Consider the following 22,597-nt stretch of genomic DNA (forward strand, 5'->3'; position numbering starts at 1 on the left):
ATAAATAAAAAATTAAAAAAAAAAAAAAAAAGACAAACAGGGCATCAACAACTCAACGAGCCATATCACTCGCAGGCCCCACCCTATGGAACAAACTCCCTATTGGACCAAGGATTGAGCCGTCAACTCAAATTAAAAAAAAAAAAAAAAAAAATCTTAAAACCTGGTTATTTCACAAAGCCTTCGCAGCAATAACATAACCAATCCCACTCAAGACCCTCTTCTCCCCGCAAATCGAATTGAAACTTAACATACAGAACTTGTTTTGTTTAACTTCTAATACCAAACAACTATTCGAAGCAGTTATAATGTCCCCGTACTAAACAAAGGTGACCTTTCAACCATCAATCATTTGTACCACGCAATATTTAATTTAATTTAACTTTTTATCTGTTATCCGTTCAAGGCACTTTATCTGTTAACAGTTCAAGATATTCAGAAACGTTCAATGTATTTAATTTTTACCTGTTAGCCGTTAAACGTTCAATGTATGTTGTCTGTAAACCGATGTGATTATACAAAATAGAACATCGGTATATAAAAAACAAATAAATAAATGAAGGTGCTTCTTCATTAAAAATGTTTTCATCTGTAGTCAGTAATGGAGAAATAATGGCTCACATCCCCACCCCCCCAAAAAAAGAGAGAGAGAGAGGCATTTAACTGTACTAACAGTTGGAGAAGTAAAGCACATCAGTCTACTGCCCTGTGGCTATCGTCAGTGACAGTTGCCATAACAAAACAATTCACTATCTATAGCACTTAAATCACAACAGCTTTCCCCAGGCAATTACTACACTTTTGTGCACATAGCCTATAAGGCTGTTGGTATAAACAGAATCAGGAACAAAAAATACAGATGCTTAACTTACTTACCAGTTGTTTATTCAAGACTGTGACTGCAGTAACACTGAATACAAAGTCATGTCAGTCTCTTTGCACAGCCAGGGTGTATTCAGGTTCATTTTTCAAGCCACTACTTATTTTACCTCATCCTCACTCAGCTTTTTAATTGCCAGTTGAACTAACATAGTTCTCTTTATATTGGAAACACTGCCTTACCCATGCACAAAGATTTTTTTTTTATTCTGTTCGACATTATACAACAAAAATTAAGAGAAAAGATTACTGAATTCAGTTTACAGTTAAAAGACAAAAGGGCCTTATTCAAAAAAAGGACTGTTTCCTATTCTGTACGTATTGGGGGGAAAACCCTTTGGTTCAATAAGGCCCATAAAAAACACCAGCACTTTGTCCTCTTTCTGAATGCATGCACAAAGCATGCAGAAACAGGTGGTCCAATACGCAGGTACGTACCCGTACAGGGGGGCTCCGTGCTTGCACTCGCTGCTGCTGCTGTCCACTTTGAGAACCAGGAGGGTCTTTCGTGCCACAAATCACTGTAGTTCCACTTTGAGCCCTCAATGCACTTGCGCAGCTGTTTCCAGTGCCTGCTTTCCTTGGCCTCTGTTTGATGCCGTCCAGTAGCCTAACCAGTAGAATATTACTGGGAAGCTCATCAACACTACAGTCCACCAGAGTCCTGCATTCTGGGCACCGAAGCTCACTCCGTGAGCTCACAATGCCCAGCAGACATCGCTTGCAGAATGTGTGCTGGCAGGGTAAGACCTTTGCAGAAGCATCCAGGCGCTCCAAACAAACAGGACACTCCAACAGATCCAACAGAGCAGATTCATCCATTGTTTAACCGACAGCACTTTGCGACCTACTGCCCAGCTCTTAGTGCTCCAAAGTGGATTATGTTACATCCATGCCTCTTCAGTCTTTGCACTGGATTTGCTAAGGGAGAGAAAACATTAATTAACAAGTGCTTTCCTTTCCTAAATATAGTGATCATCAAACTGGATTTTTCATCAACAGATGTGGTTAAAGAAACTGAAAACTAACATGGCAAAATTCACTGCTGGCAGTCTCTTAACAGAAAATACAATTTTTTTTCAAGTCTAACCCTCTTGATTTGGCGATGGTCATTAGATCTTTAGGTTACGAGATTTTGAGGCCACTGCAAAATTGCTCTCTGCTTTGAAGGTGGTGGGGAAAAAAGGGGAATTGGGTTCAGACGACAGCCAATGTTAGGCCCTGACTTTTACGGTCCAGGGTACCGATAGACAGACATTAAGGATAAAGCACAGGACTGCTTCTACAGCCAAGTTCAAAAGCAAAGCACGTTCAAGCAGCTTGGTATGAATTATTAAGAAGAATGCTCACCCTGTAAAAATGTTGCTAGCAGTAATTTTTGTTATGGGTTTGACAGTTGCTTGGTTTCAATTGTTAATATTACTGCCCTTAACATAAGGCTTGGGGGGTAACCTGCATAGAAACTTGCTGGGAAGACTGGATGGACTATTTGATCTTTTTCTGCCATGGTTACCATGTTACTATATGTATCATATCCTCAACAGGGTCAAGTGACAGAGTTTAACCCCTATATTGTACAGGTTCTCAATCCCAGCGAAATGGCTAAGAGGGGACCTCAGATGAGAGCTTCCACTTGGATATTAGCCAAAAAAAATAAAGGCTGAGCATAATACATCATTGAACTGATAATGTAATGCAATAGTTGAGGCAGTAAATTAAGAGCCTAGCTCAGGGGTCAGGAACCTTTTTGGCTGAGAGAGCCATAAACGCCACATATTTTAAAATGTAATTCCATGAGAGCCATACAATATGTTTAAAACTAAATACAAGTAAATGTGTGCATTTTATGTAAGATCACACTTTTAAAGTACAATAAGTCTCTGAAAATATTACACCAGGCCTTAAGACACCAATACATCTCCTATTAGGAAAACGGACCAAGTCAGGCTGCTATAGAGTCCTACACAGAAACTACACGCCAGCAGAAAACCTCACCTGAATCACGTGCTGTCCCTCACCTAACATAGAATAAAGAGACCAAAACGCATAACAAGAAGCATGCAGACAAAAACTGAATTGGAAACTGCAACAAGCCAGAGTCTCTGTATGCAGTGTAACAAAGGAAAAAAGAAACATCACACATCCTTATAAAACAAATCAAGAAATATAAAATCAGCAGTAAAACTGTACTAACAAAAAGAACATATTTCGAAACAGCTGATGAGTGGAATATCCAATAATTAAAAACTCATATAAAACATTTCCAGATACCAACAAAATATTTCAAAATAGCAGACACAAAGATCCAGTAATGAAAAATAATAAGGATACAAAAATTTTTTTGCTCTGCATACCTGGGAACATTTGATATCCAGGTGTCCTGAGATTGTTCTGAATTAGCAGGAGGTGGGGTGGTTTGCTTGGAACTTTCTCCTCTCTCAGTCACATACCAGCGCTCTCTCTCACACTGGCTCTCAATGACACACCTATACACACATGCTCTCAGTCACTCACATATACAAATGTTTTTTCTCTCTCACTTATATAGGCTCTTAATTACACATTTACACACATGCTGTCTATCTTTTCACGCTTACACACACACAGGCTTTCAATCACATAAATACATGCTGTCTTTTTCTCTCACACACAGACTCTCATTCACATGCTTACAAACATGTCCTCTCTTTCTCTCATTTACACACAGGCTCTCAATCACATACTCACATGCTCCCTCACCTAAATCAGCTCTCAATCACACACATACACACATGGTCTCTCTCTCTCATTTAAACACAGGCTCTCAATCACATACTCACATGCTCCCTCACCTAAATCAGCTCTCAATCACACAGACACACATGGTCTCTCTCCCTCATTTAAACACAGGCTCTCAATCACATACTCACATGCTCCATCACCTAAACCAGCTGTCAATCAGACACAGACACACATGATCTCTCTCTTACTTATACACACAGGCTCTTAATCATACATACACATGATCTCTCTCACACACAAAGGATCTCAATCATACACACATACTCTTTCAAACAAACAGGTTTTCAATTACAAACTTACACATACAGGTTCCCAATGGTAAACTTACATTCATGCTCTCTCTCTCACAGGCAGGATCTCAATCACAGACATACTCTCTTTCACATATACAGGCTCTCAATCATCCACATACATGCAATCTCTCACTCACACACACAGGATCTCAAACACACATGCTTGCTCGCTCATTCATTCACTCTCTCTCTCCCCCTTCCCCCCCCCCCCCCGGGAACTCGCGGCAGCAGCAGCCACCTCCCAACGCTAACCTCCTTCATTTTCAGCCCTCGCGGAGGCGAAGGCGGAGTCCCATCGGCCACGGTTGAAGATTTTCATTTTCCTCCGAGCCGCGCTGCAGTCTTCTTCCCGTCAGACACTAGCGTGCCTGCGCGGGTCTTCCCGCGCAGGCACCCGATGCTCTCCACTTCCTCTTCCGGGCCGCGGGAAGAAGAGAGCATCGGCGTGCCTGCGCGGGAAGACCCGCGCAGGCACCCGATGACTCCAGCGCTGACACCCGGCTGACACCCGATGACTCCCGCGCAGGCACCCGGATGACTCCAGTCGGCGTGCTCTCTTCTCCTCCCCCCCGCGGCCCGGAAGAGGAAGTGGTGAGCATCGGGTGCCTGCGCGGAAGAAGAGACCACGCTAGTGTGGTCTCTTCTTCCCGCGCAGGCACCCGATGCTCTCCACTTCCTCTTCCGGGCCGCGGGGGGGAGGAGAAGAGAGCACGCCGGTGCCGCTGACTCCAGCTGTCCTGCCGCGTTCCGCCCGGGCTGACAGCATTTTAAGCCCGGGCGGCGGAGGACCGGGGAGCAGCTGGGTCAGCGGGGAACCGCGAAGTATGGCGACACTTGTCTGCGAGCCAGATGCAGCCCTCAAAAGAGCCATATCTGGCTTGCGAGCCATGGGTTCCCGACCCCTGGCCTAGCTCCATTCCCTTACCGATCACTCACTGCATGACTTGAAAAATACACAAATTCCCAGTGTTCAAATTTAAGATTGTATCCACCTGAAACAGATACACTTACTTTGTGAAATATCTCATACAGCAAAATATACAGGTGCACTATAAATATGTAGTATACTCTATTTTCACAAAATTTCAAATATTCATAAGATTTTGTAATATATTCTAGCTTGAAGTCCCTGGGACTCCATGAAGATTGTTTTCCATAACTCTAACCTAAAATCTTAATGAATAAGTAAAGCCTGCACAGTTACTACTTGTAAGAAACCGTGTTCTATGACAGAATGTGATGACCCAATTATTAAACGCCACAGTAAAAACAAATATATCCAGTTCAAGGACCTTCCATGCCCCATCCTAGCAAAGGCTGGAGGTGCTGACAACAATGAGGGAAGATAACCCCTGAAACCCTGACAACCAAACTTTTGCCCACCTGAGGGAAGACTACGCTGGATCTGACACGGACAAATGTAGATACAGTGTCAATGACCCCCGATGGCAGGGAAATATTTAGAGTCTAGTGATCATCAAACAGCGTTAGCCAATATTAGACTCTGGCCTGAAACTGAACCATGCTTAGACTTGGTGCCTGGACTTCAGGAGGACTGATTTCAAGGTGAGTAACAGAGTTGAGGAAGCCCTATCAAGAATCCAAGAGCTAAAGCAGGGGTCCACAAACACTATGCTCGAGGGCCACAACCCAGTCAGGTTTTCAGGATTTTCACAATAAACATGCATTAGATCTATTTGTATACAATGGTGGCAGTGCATACAAACATATCTCATGCATATTCATTGTGGATATCCTGAAAACCCAACTGGGTTACAATCCTCAAAGATCAACATGAGGATCCCTGAGCTAAAGGGGAAACCATAGAAAGTAATAAAGAACAGCTCAGAAACAGCAGCAAATCTCTATGGGGGACAACGTAATAAAACCTGTGCAAAATCGGGAGTAAATGTGTAGCACTAACTTTACTTACTGTGCGTTAACATGCAGCCCTGCACGATGCTGTAAACTAAAGTATGCAAATAAAGCTAGAGTAAAACCACGTATGACAAGTCCACAAAGCACACAAAAACAGGAGTTAAAACAGAAATGCAGAAAAGCACAGTAGAAACGGCGCAAAGTTTGAAAAATGCTGCAGTGTTCCTATTGGTTGATAGAAGTGACCTTAGCCGACCTGTAGTGTGCACAGATGTCCATCAGTTTTCTTGGACACTCCTCCTTTCAGGGAAATAAAAGACAGCTTCTTCCAGGGCCATTTCGTCAGTGTTAGGCAAGCTCTGAACTAGGCATTAAGAGGTTTTCTTGGGGTACAAGTGTTGGTGATGGTTCTTTATAATTATTGATTGGTATTTTGTTTTGTGCCGCTTATTTTTGCCTTGCACTTTTCCATCCTTTTTGTATTTTGTGTTCTTGAGTAAAGTGGATCTGATTGCTGGTCTGTGATTGTCTTTCTTTGGAACTGTCCATTTTTGTATTTACATTCCTGAAAGAGAGAAGTAGGTGTTCGTGGCTGAGGAGAGAGTGGAGCGTGACAGACAGGGGTGTGAGTAAGGGAGCGGATGAGCATACCAGATGGTGAGTGATAGCAGAGAAGATAGGAGGCATGTGGTGCATGGGTTGGAGGAGTATAGCCGGAGGGGGAGATGGAACAGGAGGAGACGGGGTATAGAGGGAGCAACAGCCAGTTGGGGAAAGTGAGAAGCAGGTAAAAAGTGCAGTTAAAGGGGGGGGGGGAGAGAAAAAAGGTAAGTGGAGGTGTCAGCAGAGGGAAGGGAAGGAGAGCAGGGAGTGGGAATAGCGCCAACGGAAGTAGGGACCCATACCAACCATCCAGTATTTATGATCACTGGGAACAAACAGCCAATAACTAACAGCTGGAGAAGTTGTGTCAACATGACCTGTGCTTCACCGAGGAACAGATGGGCCTTCTAGTGCAATGGGTAAAAAGCACAGTGTGCTACTTGGCCTAAAGATATCCTCAAAGACCAAGAGGAAAATCTGGGAGGGCATCACCAAGATGTCAGCCTGTCAGTGACAACCAGAACTATGGATCAGCTGAATCATCACTGGCAGGACAGCAGAATGGCTGTCCAGACAAAGCTGGCACCGATTGAGAGATCCAAGTGCCAGATGACAGGAGGTCCACCACGCAACGTACAGCTGACACAGAGGACGCTTCAGCTGGATTCTGTTGTTGGTGTCCATACTGGCATAGATATAAATGATGCACCTGCTGCAGAAGGAGCAAGCGAGTATGCATCTCCAGTGGAAAGAGGGCCAGTAGGGAGTAATAGTAGATCAATACTTGCCACGAATATGTTTTGTTACATTTTTTTTTCTCAGGTGCTCAGCCGCCAATGGAAATAGAGAAGCCTTTCACAACAGGAGTGGCAGAAAAGAATCAGCCAGCATTTGAAAGGATACAGCCCAGGATCCACCACCCATGAAAACAGCAGGACAATCTACCAACAGTCAACAGCTGGCAAGCAAGGTGCTAGCATATGAAACACAAGATAGTCAGATGGTCAAGCTCTTTCCAGAGCCAGACACATCCTTGACAGACATCTAAGGCGCACCAACTACACCCTGCAGGCCTCCAGGAGCCAGTGTGGGCATGAGCTCTAGATTATGGCACTGTCCCACCAACAGAAACACTACTCACGCCAGATGCAATGGCAGACCAGCTTGCAGTGGAACTGACTGCGAGATAGGAACTCGCTGAGATCAGTGTGACGGCAGAATGGACGTCTACATATGGAGATGCAACGCATGAGGAAAGAAATGCACCAGCTTCGTAGAGAGTCCAGACAGCCTGCAAGGAAGTGCACCGCTGAAGTCATTGCATAGCTGGATCAGGTTCAAGCTTCAGCCGATGACATCTGTGTCCTATAAGGCCTTGACTTGTGTGTATGGGAGCTGACCAGAATCCTTAGCCATAAATTTGGGCTCAAGTTTCCCCAGGGGGCAAGCTCATCCTCTAACTCAGAAACCATAGAAAGCAGCAGCTCCCCACGCCCTTTTTGGAGGGACAGTGGCAGAGGTAGGTGTCAAGGATGGAGGTCATACACCAGGAAAATATTCATGGTTCAGCGTAGTGGGAGACTCTCCTGTTCCTGACTCTCTGAACCTCATGCTTGACCACTGATGACTCGCTCTCCCAGTTCCCAACTGCTTGAAAAATGAGTCCCGAGGTGACCATTCCTGTGATCGGTTGCTGGAACACAACTTATCTGTCAGAGTTCCTGGATGCCCCCTGCAATGTACATCTGATGCCAGTGTCAGTGCTGGTAAATACGCTAGCTAGTATGAGATGACAGAAAGCTGTTAATTGAATGATGGACCAACTCGTTACATAACAAGGTAAAGTTACCAGACTTCCTGCTAGAACCAGTACTTTCAATATATTTATTGGCGACAATGCAGAAAACTTGAGGGAAAAAAACTATGCTTTAAAGAAGAAACAAAAGTCTAAAAGAGTTGGAAGGGGGCCTGAAAAACCTGAACCATGGTGAAGGAGTTGGAAGGTGTAATTCAATACAAAAAAAAAAAAGTGTAAAAATCATGTACTGGAGATGAAAAAATCCATTAGTCACTTATCAGTTAAGAGGACAAGAACAATCAACTACTAAACAGGAAAGTACTGAGAGTAATCATCTCAAATGACCTGAAGGCTGCCAGTCAATACCATAAAGCAGAAGGGAAAGATAACAGTATGGACAGGTGTATGCAGAAGCTTCACCAGCTGGAAAAAGGTAATATTACCCTTTGTATAGGTCACTAGTAAAACCCTGCCCTGCCCTGAGCATTATGTTCAATTCGGGAGGCTGTAGCTTTGTAAGAACATTACAAGAACGAAAGCAGTTCAGAGAAGTGCTACCGACATGGTACAGGCTGCAACATAAATACCGGTAAATCCCACACCAGAGCTTCATAACCACTGTGCGGTGGCACGCTAAGAAGATTGCTCCTGTGATGTGGTGGTCTCCCCTCCCTCATGGTAGTGTTCTCATTTAAACCCTGCCAGTACTGCACTGCAGCCTGTAGCTTTTGATCCTCCCCGAGTCCCTACTCTGCTTGTGACCAGCTCAATCCACCAACCAGTCTCTTCTTGCCACCGCAGCAGCTTGCCTTCTAATAGGCTGTTTGTTCAGAAGGCACCCGCTGCATGTGCGGTGGAGCTCATCTCGCCGTGGCCCGAAAAAAAGAGAGGCACCCATGGGACCACAATGGAACCCATCTCACCACAGCCCAAAGAGGCCAGAGAGGCCACAGTGGAGCTCATCTCACCATGGCCCAAGAAGACAAAGAGACTGGAAGCCATCTAACCGCAGCCCAAAGAGAGAAAGAGGCCACCGCAGCCTGAAGAGAAGAGGAGGCCATCAGTATGTGTTCAAGAAAAGCATGTGTATGTATGTGTGTGTGTGTGTGTGTGTTAACAGACTGTGTGCATCCATGTGTCAATATAGGCTTCTCACAGGCGCACACACACACACAATGTGTATGTAAAAGCATGGGCATGTATATGAGAGAAGATAAATGTGTGTGGCCCTACCTCTCCCGATCCACGACAATCTCAGGGTAACTGGAAATCAAAAAGTTATTGTGAGCCCTTGTGCCACAACAGGACTGATGCAGCCTAGCAGGTAAACCTACTAAGTCCCCGAACACAACCTGGTCTGAAACAAGCTGAAGCTTCGTCTAAACCAGCCCCATTCCCACAGATTGAGCCCGGCAGGACTTAGGTGGGTCCTGAGGGCGGCCAAAGAGAGGGTCCAGAGATGGGACAAAATCAGGGCAGGCAGTGAACAAGACATAGTCCAGGTTCCTGGCAAGGTCAGGTCCAGGTGAGCAGGCAGAACGGCTGGAAGGGTACAGAGCAAAGACAAGACAAAGCTGGACAAGGCAAGGACAAAGCAAAGCTGAAGGCAAGGCTGGACAAGGCAAGACCAGGAGCAACACTCACCATGCTAGGCAAAGGGAACTTGCTGAGGTGTTGGCTGGAGGCGCAGAGAGGGTTTAAATACTCTGCTGCACTGACATTTTCAGGTGCCGAACCTCTCCTTCCCGCTGTGGGGCCTACTTAGAACGCTGAGAGGAGTGTGTGCCTAAGAGGATGGCATCCTACCAGAGGGGCGACGGTGGCAACTTGCCACGTCAAGGTCCTGCGGCATCCAGGGGTGAGTCAACCAGTCATGGGGCCAGCCCACAGCCAGCCCATCGCTACACCATGTATGAAGAACAGGAGGTGTTTTAATGCTTATTAATTTTGATTAATCGGGTGCTATTTTATGTTTTTTTCCATTTTGAAATATTTTATTGGTATTTTGGGAAATTTATAACATTTTTTTGATTATTGGATGTTTTATTCATCAGATGTTTTGAAATATTTTATTGGTATTTGGAAAATAAAACACATTTATGCAAGTTTTTTAAATTATTGGATGTTTGCTGGTTGTTCTGATATTTATTATCAATGATTTATCTCTTGATTTTATTGCTTGATGTTTTCTGAGAATTATTTCTGTTTTTCCATTGTTGCACTGCATACATAATACAGTCGAGTTTCTTGTGGTTTCCAGTTCAGATTTTATGGCTCATTTCTATTTATACTTTATGGTCTTTCTAGTCTGTATTTGTTAAGGGTCTGTCTGTCATTTAAAGGTGCAGTTCTTGTTTAATTCTTGCTATGAAGAATTATCATTTATCACTGGTTTTTACAGTATTATGATCTCTTCTTCATTTCTATTTTAACAAAAGTTTGCACTTTCATGCAGAAAGCGGTTTTTAATGTTCTGTCAGAAAATATTTTTTCATTCACATTTTATTTATCTTAAGACCTCACATATCATCTTTCAGTAATCACTTCTTCTGGGAACAGTTTTAAATAAATCGTTTGACTGTCCTGTGATATTTTGAAATATCTGACAGGTGCTTTGGAAAAAATGATTTATAATCTCCTTTATAAGCTGATTTTCTTTGAAATATTTGGCAAACCAGTTTAAATCAGTAAATGATTTTAAACATATTACATACTAAATTAGTTATAATTTTTTTTTTATCCATGTGAGAAAATATGGATTGTAGTTTTCATTGATTGGCAAGTCAGTGAATGGACAAAGAAAGGGGCTGAATCAGCACAAACTTATGTGCAGTAGCTCCAATCATCAGGGGTACAATTCTGGCTATTGCCCAATCATATGTCTTTCATGAAACTATTATAATATAAAAACTAAATCTACATTCACTTAACTCACTCATTTTTGAATCAATAATACTGGATGCACTGACTTGGAGTTTTCTAAATATAAATTGTGTATGTTGATTTATATCACTTATAAAAGAATTATGCTAGGTGGTTTACAAAGAAATTTTAAATAAATATCAGTTGAGAGAAAGGCTGCAGGGAAATGTGGAAGCACATTTTAAAAAAAATTTAAAATGCAAATCTGACTTGGGGAATGAAGCAAAAATCACAAATATATTATAAGTGCATATTTACATTGATTCTGGCCTGATCGCCAACCTATATTTCTAAACTTGTCTAAATCATATTTTTGGCTTTTTAGACTGTTCAATTTAGATAAAAGTGCATTTTCTGGCATTTTCACAGTCACATGACCAGTGGGTATGAATATACGACATTGTAAAATTTGATTCGGTGCAACATGAGGATCAAGCAAACTTCAAAGTGTATCCTGACCTAAAAAAGGTTGAGGAAACTGTGCTACACAAAGAGGTTTAAGTCACTCAAAATGTATGTCCTGCAGAAAAGAAGGGAAACATGAATGGAATATACAAGTATATAGCAGAACATGCAATTTTTCATAGAAAAAAATTCAAGGATAGGGGGCTCATGATATGAGGATGGAGGGAAAGAGGCTGACAAAGGAAATACCTCCTTACTGAGAGGGTGATAGATACAGCATAGCTGAAAAAGGCAGATTAGAAATGTTTTAATAAATAAATACCTAGAATAACTTATACTGGAGGTGGTAGAAATCAAAACTGAATTTAAGTATGTTTGCGACAGATAGATGGGCCAACTATAAATACAAGTATAAGGGCAAGTTGGGTAAGAAATGGGAAGTGTTGGTTTAGGTATAAAATCTCGCATGTTGATCCACCCAAAATTGTACAGCACCAAAGGCAAAAACCAACTAATCTGGATAAAGAACGGTATCGTGCTCAAGCTTATATTGCTCACAACTGGGAAGTAGATGTAACACGGTGGTAGGTAATAAGGGCATGGAAGGATGATAACCTGGGACAGAACAGTGTAAATGTTAGCGTGGATAGGTCCATTGGTCCTGATATACAGAATTCAAAGGGCATGGAATAAACAAATAGGAGCCCCTAGAGGATGGAAATAAAGAACTGACAACCTATGGTCCTTCTGGTATAATATTTCTGCAGGGAGGTAATCTGAATGGAGCAGCATCTAACAATCCTAAACATCTACTGGGCAGACTAGATGGACCATTTTGGTCTTTTATCTGCTGTCATGGACTATGTCTCTATGTTACTACGGTATAATCTGGGAGAGGGGTTCAGTTTCTTATGTTTTTCATATAGGTCCTTATGGATGTGAGAGGTCAGCCGGACCTTGTGTCCGGCTGGCCAGGATAATGTGGGCCCAGGCACACTCTGGGAGCAGGCCTAGGCCCGTGGCGGGCGCCTCGGGAAGGGAGGAGGGGGTGACAGTTAGGTCAGAATAGGGTCAGGAAGGCGAAGGGGGGCGGCCAGGGGAGAGTTGCCCCGCGAGCATAGAGCAGGGATTGGTAGGGAAGAGCGGTTGTCGTGTTAGTCTGCCGTGATTGGCGGGCGAGCACGAGGACATCTGTGGGTAGGCGGAGTCTCGGGGCAGCGCATCATCGGCCTCGCACTTTGCCGCGACTGCCCCGAGAGCTGGCCGGCCGTTTTTTCTCTCCCACCCGCCCTTCTATTGTTGGTTTGTAATTGGTGTTCTTTCGTTCGTCGCAGCTGGCGGATGGCCCGAGCCGATACAGCTTATGTATGGGGTAACTAATAAGATGGAATTATGTGGCAATTTGAGAATGGTGGACAACTGGGGTAGTTATCAGTTGCGGGCTCCTTGCTGGCAGGCGGCGGGAGTCTCCTGGCCTGGCTCCTTGCTGGTCGGCGGCGGGGGCCCACCGGGTTGGCTCCTTGCTGGCAGGCGGTGGGGGCCTGAACTCGGTGCGGGCCGAGGGACGAGCCGTGTGGCTGGCGAGGATCGTCTTGCTAGAGGAGTGGCGGATGATTGGTTGAGTTTGTTGTTTAAAGTTGTAATGTTAATTCAGTGGCTCGGGCCTCCAGGTTTATTAAAGTTGCGGCCCAGTTAACCCAAAGCACGTTGTCAGTGGCATTTATTTGAAGTGTGAAAGGGCAGATGCGAGCAAGTGATGTCCTGGATGCCTACATTATAGTTACCATCACTCAGGATATGCTGTCCTCAGTAGCCATCATTGTCTAATGATGCTGAGTAAGAAATACCACATCTTTGATTAAAGCACAATGGAAGTATGAATCAAAACATGTAAATAATGACTCCTAACTAGTAAACACTTAAAAAGGTGGACGTCACAGAGCATATGTGCACAATAGTAAACACAGAGAAGATGTTGGTAGATGTGGAGAAGGTAAATTACTCAGTCTCCCCATGAATGCCTGCTTATCTGTGGTCTTCTCCCTCACACCCAAGGCTCTCTGGGTCTTTCCTAAGTCTGCTTGTATTCTGACATTTTTTTGGCTCCTATCACTTCCAATGAAAGACTGTTCCAGGTAATGCACATCCTAAAGCTTTCACTATGACTTATCTCACTGGAAGAGAAATTAAGGCATAACAATTAAAAAAAAAATATATATATATATATCTTTGATTACATAGGACACTGCTCATGCAGTAAGGAGTGGCCCCCTTCACCACTCCTTACTGCATGAGCAGTGTCCTATGGTCCAAACTTAAGACTGCTCTGCAAATGAAAAAAAAAATAAAGATATAACCCAGAAAGAAGTAAGCAATTCTCCAGCTGAGGAATCCTGGAGGATCCTTTCATTTGTACAACTTTTTAAACAAACAGTTTCCCAAAACACTTTACAAGCAAACCCACTGTTGTGGATACTACTATGCCACAAAGCTAAACTTAAGACAAAGAAAGATTAAGCAAAAATGTTTATTTGCTCATAGTGAGCAAAAAATTGTAATGAGATCTGAAGCTATGTCTGAGTTTCCCAGGTCAGTACTAAACGTATTATTATTGTACATTGATAGATCCAATTACACATAAGAGATCATCCTTTACAACTGGCAAGACAGGCTGAATGCTGGGGGGAGATTATTAAACAATTTTGTACTAAACATTTTAATATTTGACAGTTTCATAATTTTACATTTGATTTTAGTGAACATGATCAGATTACAAATCAAGAAATGGGAAATGTATAATGAAGAATACTGAGATTTAGAAATTTTTAGTTGGATAGTAAACCAAAGATTGTAGGGAGAAGTTTGTTCACTGAGGGACAAACCTAAAGCCTCACACACAAATTTAAGCCCTACAAGTATTTTTTTTATGGTCAATATTTTACAACAGCCGAGTACAGCTGAACATTTAGAAAAGCTTCACACAATGAACGAAATTAGGAAAAGTAAAAAGAGAGCGCACAGAGAATTTAGTCATCAGAGTCCCAGCAAGGACAGCTTTAATGAGCTATTCAACTGAACATAACAGTAGTAATTAAGTTTTTTTTTATGTACTGATGTTCATTCTATTTTTAACATCTAATGACCGCCAGTTTTCAAACCACTGAAAAGACTATCCCTTGTGTGACAGATTAATGAAGCTTATAAAACGCCCTAAGGGAAAACAAAAAAATAGCTCAGAATAATTCTCACTAGGACTTAACATTGATCTTGAATTTTCATTTTTTTTAAACAAAAGGACGAAATAAATTGCTAACAGCATATTATTAAGAACCTTGTGACAAGCTTCACAAAAGAATTATCACATTCACCAGCTTTTTGATTTAAATCATTTCCTTTTTAAATTCCCAAAGTCTCTTTTGTCTTCGATGTTTGACTGTAAACTATGGAGCTGGAATTGTCTCGTATGTGTATTTGTACAGCACTGCGTACGTACAGTGGCACCACAGATATAGATAATAGATCAGCGATTCCCTCAAATAAAATCAGAAAGCAGTTAATTTGGCAACAATTAGTTTTGAGCAAATAGAACGTTTTGTAATATAAAATAGCTGCATAAAACAGGAAAAGCGTTCCAAAAAAAAAATAAGAAAAATGACTGCAACCTCTTTCATCAATTAAAACAAATACAAATGCCAAGCATCTACAGAATGATGGAAGCGTCAGGATGGCTAACGAAACACCACTAAGGCGACAAAGAATAATTGCTGCTGCAACTTTCCTCATGAAGAAGAGGTGGCCTGTGCGTGCTCTCCCAGACCCTGTGCACGCAGCAGCAGCAGCAGGCACCGGCTCGCGCCACTCCGCCCATTCACCGGGGAGAGCGAGCGCTCGGGCACAGAAAGGGGGACGCAGCCAACCTGCCCGAGAGAATGACCAGGGAGCCCAGTCCCCGCGTTTCCATGGTAACAGTCGGAGGCAGGCTCGCGACATGTATAGCGCTCTGCTCCCCGTGGGCTCATAAGCGGGGAGGGAACGGGTGGCGGAAGGGGACTCCCGGCCCCTGTGCTGGAGAGCGAGCGAGCAAGCGAGGGGGTCCCGTCCCTAAGCACCGGAAAGTGAGGGCGGAGTTACGACCCCCCGCCCGCACACAAGAGCAGTACTCGCGGGTTTCCTTCCCTCCCTCTCGGCCTCCCCAGTTGCGCTGCTCACTTACTTGCTTTGCAGGAGCAGAACCGGAACGAACGCAGCTCTCGCGCCCCCCTCCAGCACACTCATCTGCAGCCGCCGCCTCGCGTCGTCTCCAGGGGCTCTACTACTCTTCCAGTCTCCAGTCCGGACCTTCGGCTGCTACGTCAGGAGAGGGCGGGGCTGGAGCAACGTTACGCTGCTAGGTGGGGGCTCATGAGGGCGGCAGCTGCTGGGGAATGCGCTGCAGTTTGGCGCTGCCTGGCGTCTGAAGGGGCGCGTCACGCGCACAGAATAGCAAAAGAGGATGCAACCGAGGTCAATCTCTTACTTACCTTCCATCCCACAATACTTTACTAATAATGCGGAGATCTGTTACTAACTTACCCACAATAGCGGTTACCGAGTCTGCTGTAGGATGAGCAGGTGTAGGACTTCCTGTCTTGATTTTTTTTTTCTAGATATTTTTTTAATGTCTTCTCTAAATGAAAATATGACTGATGTAATAAAACCCCCACTGAAACTGTAATTAAAATTTTGCACAGGTTTTACTGAACACGTTAAAAACAGTGATCCCCACAGGATACAGTAAACGCATAAGATACAAATCAGGAGTTTAAAAATGACTACTAAATGAAAATAAATTGTGATTTAACCTGAAAATTACAGATTACTGCAGAACAGTGCTTTAAAACAGGAGTAAGAAGGTAGAGAGTACTGAGAGGAGAGCATCATCTAGCTGGTGGCTGAAAAGGATAGGTACATATTGCTTTGGGAAATTTTAGAACTTGAAAAGTTTTGGAGAAAGGTAAACAATTGGGGTATTTTTTTTAGAGTGTGTGTCAGGCCAATACAATAAAAATGCGCAGAAAAGGGGCAGTCAGTGTTGAGTGCCTGCTTTCCTAAAGCGTGCCCAGCCACCGCTCCTGGGCACGCAATACAATAATAAAATGAGGGGTTGCGCTAACAAGGTGCTAGGAACAATTGCGCGACCCTAGCATCTCCTTGGCAATGGACTAGCAGGAAAGGTGTCTGTCAGCGAGATAGGAAAACGGACGCTCAATTTTACGTTAATTGAGCGTCCCTTTTCCTAACTTGACGGCTTCAGAAGCAGAAAGCCTGTGAGGAAGCTGGTTGGACCATTAGATGATCAAGGGATTAAAGGGTCATTTAGGGAAGATAAGGCCATCACAGAAAGACTAAACAAATTCTTCACTTCAGTGTTTAGTGAGGAGGATGTTGGGGACATACTCATTCCGGATACAGTTTTCAAGGGTGACAGTTCAGATGAACTGATCCAAATCACGGTGAACCTGGAAGATATAGTAGGCTAGATTGACAAACTGAAGAATAGCAAATCACCTGGACTGGATGGTAAAGATCCCAGGGTTCTGAAAGCCCTCAAAAATGAAATTTCAGACCTATTACAAGTAATTTTGTAACCTGTCATTAAAATCATCCATTGTATCTGAAGACTGGAAAATGGCCAATAACCCCGATATTTAAAAAGGGCTTCAGAGATGATCTGGGAAACTTTAGACCGGTGAACCTAACTTTGGTGCCAGGAAAAATTGTGGAAACTATTACAATGAATAAAATCAAGAACATATAGATAGACAAGATTTAATGGGAAACAGCCAGCACGGATTTACCCAAAGGAAGTCTGTCTTCACAAATCTGCTAGATTTTTTGAAAGGGTAAATAAGCATGTGGATAAAAGTGAACTGGTAGATGTAGTGTATTTGGATTTTCAGAAGGCATATGACAAAAGAGGCTTCTAAGAAAACTAAAAAGTCATGGGATAGGAGGATTCAATGGTCAGTTTTCACAGTGGAAAAGGTAAATACTGGCATGCCTCAGGGATCTGTACTTATAAATGATCTGGACAGAGGTATGATGAGTGAGGTGATCAAACTTGCAGATGACCAAAATTATTCAAAGTAGTTAAATCACAACTGGATTGTTATAAATTGCAAGAGGACCTTGCGAGGCTGGAAAATTGGGCATTCATAGGGCAGATGAAATATAATGTGGACAAGTGCAAGGTGATGTATATAGGAAAATATAACCCATGCTATAGCTAAATAATGTTAGGTTCCATTTTAGGAGTTACCACCCAGGAAAAGATCTGAGTGTCATAACTGATATTACATTGAAATTGATGGCTCCGTATGCTGCTGCGGTCATAAAAGCAAGCAGGAATTATTAGGAAGGGAATATCAAATAAAATGAAGGCCGTCATAATGCCTCTGTATTGCTCAATATATTGCACACAGTATTCAAGACTGCATCTTGAATACCGTGTGCGATTCTGGTTGCCACATCTCAAAAAAGATATAGTTGCACTGGAGAAAATACAGAGAGGAGGGTGACCAAAATGATAAAGGAGATGGAAAGGCTCCCCTATGAGGAAAAGCTAAAGAGCTTAGGGCTGTTCAGCTTGGAAAAGAGACAACTGAGGGGGGATATGGTTAAGGCAACTAGTGTAGCTGGGTTTAAAGAAGGTTTGGATAAGTTCCTGGAGGAGAAGTCGATAAACTGTTATTGATCAATAGGGAATAGCCACTGCTTGTTGCCGGCATTGGTAGCATGGGACCTATTTAATGTTTGGGTACTTGTCAGGTACTTGTTGTTACAATTCCTGCCCGCGGAGCTACCCTCCGCGAGCAGGCCTCTCACCTCAGACGCCGTCGGGCTGCCGTGCTGCCTTCCCGCGGCAGGGAACCGCCTGGCCTGCCGCTCCTCTGCGGCCCAAGTCGCATGCTGGCCTTCACCCATGCGGTCGGGGGACCGCTGACCATCTGCCGTCCCTCTGAGGCCGGGGGGACGCCACTGCCACCCTTCCTTCAATGCAGGGAGCCTCGACGTCATTCTCGGGGTCCTCGCCTGGGAGCCTGGAGGCCGTCCTGTGGCCTGCCTGCTCCTCCTTGCTCCTGCGTGGCCAGGTGCCGCTATCTGCGGTGCTGCAGCTCTTCAGGACCTTCCCTTAGGCACCGGCATGCGCCTCTTCACTGTATTTAAAGGGCCACTGACAGGAAATGCTGCTGATCCCACCTGACGACGTCTTCCTGCTTCAGCCCTATAAAAGGGATTCCTCTTCAGTCACTCCTGGCCTTCGGATCGGGTTCCACAGTCGTCTGTGTCTTCTGACTGGTCCAGGTCCTCCGTGGTCTTCTTCTGCTTTGACGGTTTCGTCTCCATGTTACAGATGTCCTTCGCCCAGGTCTTCAGTCGTCTCCATGTTCCAGATGTCCTTCGCCCAGGTCTTCAGTCGTCTCCATGTTCCAGATGTTCTTTGTCCAGGTCTTCAGTTGTCTTCAGGTTCCTGATGTCCTCTGACCCTGTCGTCAGATGTCTTCGTGTTCCCAGTGCCTGATGTTCTGGTCTTCTGTTCTCTCAATGTTCCTGATGTCCTCGTCTTCGTCTCTGCCTCCATGCCTTGGTTCCCAGATGTCCACCTTCCTGGCGTACCGCTGTCGTGCTCCGTGACCAGTCCCATGGGTGGGCTGTGTAGGGAGCCTCACGGTACAAGGCCATCCTCATCTCCGCAGTGCAACCCTCTGGAAGACTTCCTGCTTCAGTCCGTTGTTTTTAAATCCTTGAGAATCAAATCCTGCTTCAGTCTTGCCCCGGTCTTCAGAGCCTATTGCAACCCTGCGTCCGTCCATGTCAAGTTTCTGTTTGAACCTGCTCTGAGCCTGGCGTGGTCCGTGACCAGTCCCGTGGGGGGCTGTATAGGGCGCGTCCCAGGGCAGGCCTCTTCAGGATCTTCGTCATGTCCTGATTTCAGCTTCCACTATTCTTCCTGGAGTCCGCATCGAGCCCAGGTGGACTGTGTAGGGCGTGCTGCGTCGCAGTCTCGAACCAGTTCTTGACCCTTGCTTCAGCCCTCGTCTACAGTGTCTCGCTTCAGCCCTCTATGATGTCTTCGCTTCAGCCCTTGTCTATGATGTCTCGCTTCAGCTCTCGTCTGTGATGTCTTCGCTTCAGCCCTCTTCTATGATGTCTTCGCTCCAGACCTAGTCCAAAGTCTTCTGTGTTCTAAGGACTCTGTCTGCCCTCGTCCTCTGTCCGGCCTGCCGCCTATTGCGTACCCAGCGGCAGGTCCGAAAGGGCTTGGAATGGTTGGAGGACTGTTCATCGATCAACATTGCGTTGTTGGTCATCCTGGGGCGTGCAGGTCCAGTAGAGGGTCAGACCTAGGACCCCTGTTCTTGCTTCAGCCTTGTCCTGCTCTTGTTACCCGTGCTTGCACCAGCTCACCTCCCTTGGTGTGTCTTGGGGCTCCTCCCTGGGTCATGCCGTGGCTCAAGGGCTCACATCACCTGCTTAAGAGACGACCGCGCCCCCGTGCCTATAACCATAGCCGAAGGCCTCCCAGCCCTCAGTCCATAACAAATGCGCTCGTAACAGAATCCGAAGGCCTCCAAGCCCTCGGATCGTAACACTTGTGACTTGGATTGGCCACTGTTGGAGACAGGATACTGGGCTTGATATACCCTTGGTCTGACCCAATATGGCATATTTTATGTTCTTAGGTTATGTAGATACTTGAAGTTGAAAGAAGTGTGATCCAAATGATCATGCATGCAAAACTGGCACTGGGCATCCCAACTCGGGCACAATCTCATATGCAAGGTCATTTGGGCAAGGCATAACAAGTGAAATCAAAGCCTAAGCTCTCTAGGAAAGGCACCTACAGCAGAAGCATACACATTTGGTGCTGTGCAGCCCTAACGGCTGCAGTTACCCATTCCAGACAGCTTACCCTTTGATTTCACTTGGCATGCCTTACCCAAATGGCCTTGCAACAGTCAGATGTAAATTCATGCTAATGGACAAATGGACTTTAATTTAATGATTATCAATTAATAAACTTTTATTTAACACCCAGATCTTGGTCCTGTCAGATTTCTCATAGCCTCTCACCTCATGAGATGCCTCTATAGTCTACACACACACTGGGAGCAGCACAATATCATCTGGGCCATAAGCGAGAGCTTCCCCTCATAAAAAAAAATCCCTCCCCCCCCCCCCCCCCCAGGGATTAAGAGTCAAGCATGGGAGTAAACTGCTAGCGGGAGCAGCCCTGAAGATAAATAAATTAGTGTGCCCTTGAAACTAAACATGCTGCTAAGGGTTACATCTACTTTTGCTGTTCTACTTGTGCTGTGTGTCTGCAGAGGAGAAAGAAAAACCAGCGTGCACAGGGTTAACTTCAAAGACTGGTGGAACTCAGAATTCACCATTTTCTTCTGAGCTCAGCTGATCCTGACAGCCAATAGAATTTGTACTTCCAGTCCTCTTTTATCTCTCCTCCTGGATGTTGGAGATCAGTTAGGAAGAGCTGCCAAGAAAATTCAGAGGGTTTGGAAAGAAAGCCAAGTAGCTGCTTGTAAAGACAGACAGAACCCTTTTGGGGAACTCCCAAGAGAAACCCAGGAGCTACTAATCAAGAAAGAGAATAGAGGAGGAGGAATCAGGATGAAAGTTTGCTTTTGGAGCTGGGCCAGGAGCAAGTCTGTGCTTTCAGTCTAGGAAAAAAAAAAACCTCTTCTGCAAGAAAATAAAAATAAAAAAACACAGAATCTGGAGAAGATCTCTGATTTCAAACCCTAATTGTGAGTTCAGATCCTTTTCCTATTTACCATTGCAAGCAGGGCCGGTGCTAGCATTGTTGCTGCCCTGCGCAATTACTGTGCTGCAGTCTCTGTCCCAGGCCCATCAAATAAAGCCCAGCTCCCTCCAGCAATCTATAATTTTAAAAACTGACAGCCACCCACTCCTCCTCAGAACCCATGTTCAAGGGAAGGGTATTACATATCCTAGGGAAACCTTACAGCCTTGCACACCTCCCCCCCCCCCCCCCCCCCTTCACACACTCCCTCACCCTCTATAGCCACACAAAAGTTAATTATGCACTTGTAACAAATTTTACATGAAAAAAAAAAATCCAAAGTATAGTCTTCTGAGGCAAAATATCACTTACAACATATATATTATATTTACATGCACTGCTGTGGTGCCAGCCAGAAAACTGCAAAAAAGACACTTGGAACTCCTATGGAAGTTATACTGGCACCTCAGAAAGCTATGAATAAATATAATTACCATTAAAATATAGTAAACCTCCCATACCAAAACAATTCTGTCAGCACTCAAACAATAACAACCTTATCTATGAAAAGGCAACAGTGCAAATACCACACCAGGCCCTAGAACACCAATACACCTTCTATTGGGAAAATAGAACAAGCCAGGCTGCCATAGATCCCTACACTGAAACTACATGCCAGCAAAATAGCTCACCTCAGTCAATTATGCAGAATATAGACAGACCCTGACCAAATACAGAATAAAGAGTCCAGAAATTATAAATAGAAACATGCTGAGAAGAACTAAACTGGAACCCACAACAAGCCAGTCTCTATATGCAGAGCATCAATGGAAAAATAGAAACATTGCCATTCTTCATAAAACATTAAATAATAAAATCAGAAATATAAAACATAATAATAGTAAAATAATATTCATAAAAAGAATAAATATTTCAAACCAGTTAATGAACAGAATATCCAAAATTTACCAAACACCAATACAATATTTTTAAAAAATCCAATAATTAAAAAATGTTCTAATATTTCCCAAAAAAGCAACAAAATATTTCAAAACAGCAAAAATAGCGAATTACACCCAATAATTAAAACTAATAAGGGTTAAAAAAAATCTGCTCGCCATACCTGGGAACTTTTGATTTACAGTCACCTTGACATTTTTGTGGATTCAGGGAGATAGGGCCACACAAACTTTATCTTCTCTCGCTCACACACCACACACAATAACACACTGATTC

General features: G+C 44.1%; 1 protein-coding gene across 1 annotated transcript in view; it reads right to left on the reverse strand.

Moving 5' to 3' along the window:
- The window catches only part of SH3RF1 (SH3 domain containing ring finger 1), a 321,835-nt gene extending 305,763 nt beyond the window's left edge, over nt 1-16,072 (reverse strand). Inside the window, exons 1-2 of the mRNA XM_029573678.1 lie at nt 15,773-16,072; nt 1,318-1,800 (exon numbers count right to left, since the gene is read on the reverse strand). Of these exons, the coding sequence (XP_029429538.1) occupies nt 1,318-1,701 (384 nt within the window). The 5' untranslated portion in view covers nt 1,702-1,800; nt 15,773-16,072. The remainder of the gene's footprint in view (nt 1-1,317; nt 1,801-15,772) is intronic.
- Between the last annotated feature and the right edge of the window lie 6,525 nt (nt 16,073-22,597).

This window comes from Rhinatrema bivittatum, chromosome 1 (genome assembly GCF_901001135.1).
Source record: "Rhinatrema bivittatum chromosome 1, aRhiBiv1.1, whole genome shotgun sequence".
NCBI classification, from domain to species: domain Eukaryota; kingdom Metazoa; phylum Chordata; class Amphibia; order Gymnophiona; family Rhinatrematidae; genus Rhinatrema; species Rhinatrema bivittatum.